At 48.3% G+C, this 4,173-nt stretch overlaps 1 protein-coding gene across 1 annotated transcript; it reads right to left on the reverse strand.

The window, feature by feature from the left end:
- Nucleotides 1-402: 402 nt before the first annotated feature.
- Nucleotides 403-3,913, reverse strand: LOC117678910 (uncharacterized). The gene is made up of 3 exons (XM_060684125.2): nt 3,392-3,913; nt 2,155-2,229; nt 403-1,252 (listed from the first exon to the last, which is right to left on the reverse strand). Exons 1-3 carry the CDS (start codon nt 3,897-3,899, stop codon nt 1,008-1,010), a joined length of 828 nt encoding a protein of 275 aa, XP_060540108.2. The 5' UTR covers nt 3,900-3,913; the 3' UTR covers nt 403-1,007.
- Nucleotides 3,914-4,173: the final 260 nt, after the last annotated feature.

Consider the following 4,173-nt stretch of genomic DNA (forward strand, 5'->3'; position numbering starts at 1 on the left):
AGCCTTGGAATCAGATTTGTCCTATTAAACATAACACTACTCAACTGTACATCTTGAACAGGGGTGGGGCTGCTGGGGGTTCGCAGGGGTTCAGGAGAACCTCTAGATAAGATTCCGTGCAGTTCGGACAACCCCCAAATCCCACTCCTGGCTGGCCCCGCCTACCCCTCCCCTCCCCTCAAAGGAGTCCCCACGCGGCCCGTTTTGGATGCAGGTAAGTACAGGATGTGCATGGAGGTTCAGGGAGGGTGAAACCTACCAGAAGTTCAGGAAGGCCGAAAATGGGCCCGTTTCCAGCCTCCAGAAGGCCTCTGGAGCCTGGGGAGGCTGTTTTCACCCTCCCGGAGGCTCGAAACAAGCCTCCAGAGCCCGGGGAGGGCAAAAATCCCTCCGGGTGCAGGAAGCTGACTAGGCCACGCCCACCCAGCAACTGGGCAGAGAACCCCTTGCTAAAATTTTTGAAGCCCACCCCCGATCTTGAAATGAGTATCGGCCAGGATACCCACCTTGCTGGGATAACTCTCTTCTAGGGACCCAGCCATCATAAGAGATGTTAAAATCAGTGAGTGTCAACACAGACCAGTCCTGAACGGGGATTTAAAAATTAATAGATCGGGTTAGTTGTGTGTTAAAACAGATCTCTCAGAATTTAATGTTACAGAGTGCTTTTTAGGTAAAGAAACCGTAAGCCAGATCTCCCTGTGGTTCAACTATAGATGCAAAGACAGATGGAACAATCTTACGCTAAACTGGGTCTAAATGAAACAAGACAGTCCTATAATGCAAAGGAAACCTACATTAAAATTTGGGAATAGATGCCTTGGTTGAACAAGTCAAGGTAATTACATTAAAAAGATATTTGGGCTGGGCTGGGGACATAGAATTAAATTCGTTCAAGAAAAAGCATCTACAGGAAATGTTTGACAAATTCTTAAAAAGAAGGAAAAAATCTGAAGCTCATCAGGAGCCCCTGGAGCAGCTCACTTTATATTGGACTAAGAAGATATTTAAGAAGAAGAATTAGACGCGCTTTGTGGAAGGGGATTGCTGGGATTGACAAAGAAAGAGAAAGATACGGATCTCATTGCTGCAGCCTGCTGACTCAACAGAACGCCAAGGCGGTAAACGTTGGAACTGATTAAATTATTTCCAGGCAGAAGAATATTCAGTTGGCTCTGAATTCCTCGCAAGGCCTGGAGCTGAGCTTGTTGGTTGAGGATAAGCAGGTCCAAACTCAGCTTCATGCTGGTCACTGTGGAGAAAGAGGTTGGTGTCATTTCCCATCACAACACAACACAACAATCCAGCTGAATGTTTATACCCGTGATGGCAGAGGCGGGCTTCAAAAATTTTAGCAAGGTGCTCTCTGCCCGGTTGCTGGGTGGGCGTGGCCATGGTGGGCGTGGCCTAGTCATCCTCCTGCACCACAGCGAGGGGGGGCGTTTCTGCCCTCCCCGGGCTCCGGAGGCTTTCCTTGAGCCTCCAGGAGGGTGAAAAAGGCCTCCCCAGGCTCCGGAGGCCCTCTGGAGGCTGGAAACGGGCCCATTTTCGGTCTTCCTGAACTTCCACTAGGCCCGTTTTTCACCCTCCCTGAGCCTCCGTGCGCACCCTGTACTTACCTGCATCCAAAATGGGCTGCATGGGAACTCCTGGGAGGGGAGGGGTGGGTGGGGCCAGCCAGGAGTGGGATTTGGCAGTTCTCCAAACTGCACAGAATCTTAGCTAGAGGTTCTCCCGAACCCCTGTGAACCCCCAGCAGCCCCTCCCCCCACTTGATGGTAAACCTATGGCAGAGGTGGCATGCAGCGCCCTCTCTGATGGCACGTGATCCATCGGCCCAGTTCAGTTCCACCATCCGTGTGCAAGTGCTTCCCGCCGGCCAGCTGGTCTTTGGGTTTCTACCATGCATGTGCGAGACGCAGGGCGTGTGCGGGGGACGCGTGCACATGTGTAGGGGTTGGGGCATGTGTGGGGGGCACACATACATGCACAGGGGGCGTGTGCAGGGGGTTGCGTGCACATGTACAGGGGGTAGGGTGCATGCGTGGAAGCATTTTGGGGGTTCGGGCGCACACACACAAATTCGTGCGCACACACATGAGTTGTGGGCACTCAGTTCGGAAAAGGTTAGCTATCACTGGTTTATACACTTACTTTCCTCAAGCAGCAATTCAGATTGATCGCTTCCTGCTTTCTTTGCTTTGCCTTTCCGGTCTATCGAAGGATTCCCTAGAAGGAAGGAGGGGAAAAGTCTCCATGTTAAAGGGTTCCCATGGTTTGGAGCTTCAAGAGTTGAGCTTCGAACTTCCCAAACACTCAAGTGGACAGTGAATAAAATTCATTTTCTGCACTGGGGGGTGGGGGTGGGGGTGCTGAGGTTTTTTCACCCACAAAATACAACTACAAAAGAGGTTTGCTTGTCTTGAAGCAGGGGTGGGTCCTAAAAATTTTTACTACCGGTTCTGTGGGTGTGGCTTATTTTGTGGGCGTGGTTTGATGGTCGTGTGACAATTCTTTAGGATTTAGGTACTGGTCTACCAGGCTTTTAAATGCTTGCAGAGCTGTACCAGTCTACCCATTTGTTCTTGGAGTATCCTGGTCTACCCATTTGTTTTTGGAGGCGCTGGTCTACTCATTTGTTTTTGGAGGCACCGGTCTACCCATTTATTTTTGCAGGCACCGGTCTACTCATTTGTTTCTGGAGGCACCGGTCTACCCATTTGTTCTTGGAGGCGCTGGTCTACTCATTTGAGGAGAGAAGAGAAGAGAAGAGATTTCAACTAGCTGGGCTGGCTTGAGTTAAATTTTAAATTGATTTTAAATTGGGTTGTTTTAATTTACGGCCAAAATATTTAATTATCTTAAACTGTTTTTAAATTTTGTATGTTCTGTTTTTTACTTTGGCTGTTCACAGCCCTGAGTCCTATTTGGAGAAGGGCGGTATAGAAATGGAAACAAATAAAACAAACAAATAAAATAAATAAATAAAGAGAAGAGAAGAGAAGAGAAGAGAAGAGAAGAGAAGAGAAGAGAAGAGAAGAGAAGAGACAGGAGAGAAGGGAAGAGAGGGGAGGAGAGGAGAGGAGAAGAGAGGAAAGGAGAGGAACAGAATGGAACGGAACGGAATGGAACAGAACAGAACAGAACAGAACAGAAAAATGCAACCTCAGGGATGCCGTTATGGCTGTAAGTCTGAAAAATGACCATTCGCCTTTTTCAGAATTGTAAATCTAGGACTTACTTATTAACTTCACTGCATATAGGTTGCAAAACAACATCTACACAAAAGTGACCGCCTTTGTACACCACACTAAGCCACCATACATCTTTGAGGGCTTAGCGCAATGTGTGAACATCCCGTCTCTTCCCGAAAGCCAAAGGTCAACCGTACCTGCTTGAGCTTGGCCCGGCACTGGTGGCAAATGGATTTTCTGATGCTTTATGAAATTCTCACGAAGAAAAAATACCTTCCTACACTTCTGACAGCGGTACGTTCTCTCTTTTCTGGGCTTTCTAAGGTGGCTTTTGTCATGGTCTGTTGCCCGATATTGAAGATCTACCAAACCCTTCGAATGTGTGGGGCTCCACTGATGTATTAAGAGACTTGATTTTTTGCTGAAGCTCTTCTCACATATCACACACTTAAAGATCCTGACCCTGGCATGTCCCTTCAAGTGTTTCGCTAGCCCAGTTTCCCCACGAAAAGTCGTCCTACGCTCCTTGTGCTTGGAAGGCTTTATTCGGGTAGATCTTCTGGAGGAACCTGGGCAGGAGTCTCCTTCTTTGGGAGGAACTTTAGACTTGCTTTCTTTTTCAACCGGTTCTTCTGAAGCAGGAAGACCCTTGGGGACCTTCCATGTCTCATTTGGAGAAGACGTCAAGACTTGTGGAGTTGCCATAGGAGATTCCTCTCTGGGGATGACTCACGATTCTTCCGGTCCACTCGTGATTTTTCGTGCCAGCTGGGATTAAAAGAAGGTGGTTACCATCACTGATGATGTTACCTAGCAATGAAACATCTTCAAGAAAACTACCAAGCTCAGAGACCACCAAGGACCCCTCATTTCAATCTGAGCTACAGATTTCTCTCCCCCTCTTTAAGGTAAAGGTTCCCCTCGCACATATGTGCTAGTCGTTCCCGACTCTAGAGGGCGGTGCTCATCTCCGTTTCAA

The sequence above is a fragment of the Pantherophis guttatus genome, chromosome 7 (assembly GCF_059756535.1).
Source record: "Pantherophis guttatus breed Tessera chromosome 7, ASM5975653v1, whole genome shotgun sequence".
NCBI classification, from domain to species: domain Eukaryota; kingdom Metazoa; phylum Chordata; class Lepidosauria; order Squamata; family Colubridae; genus Pantherophis; species Pantherophis guttatus.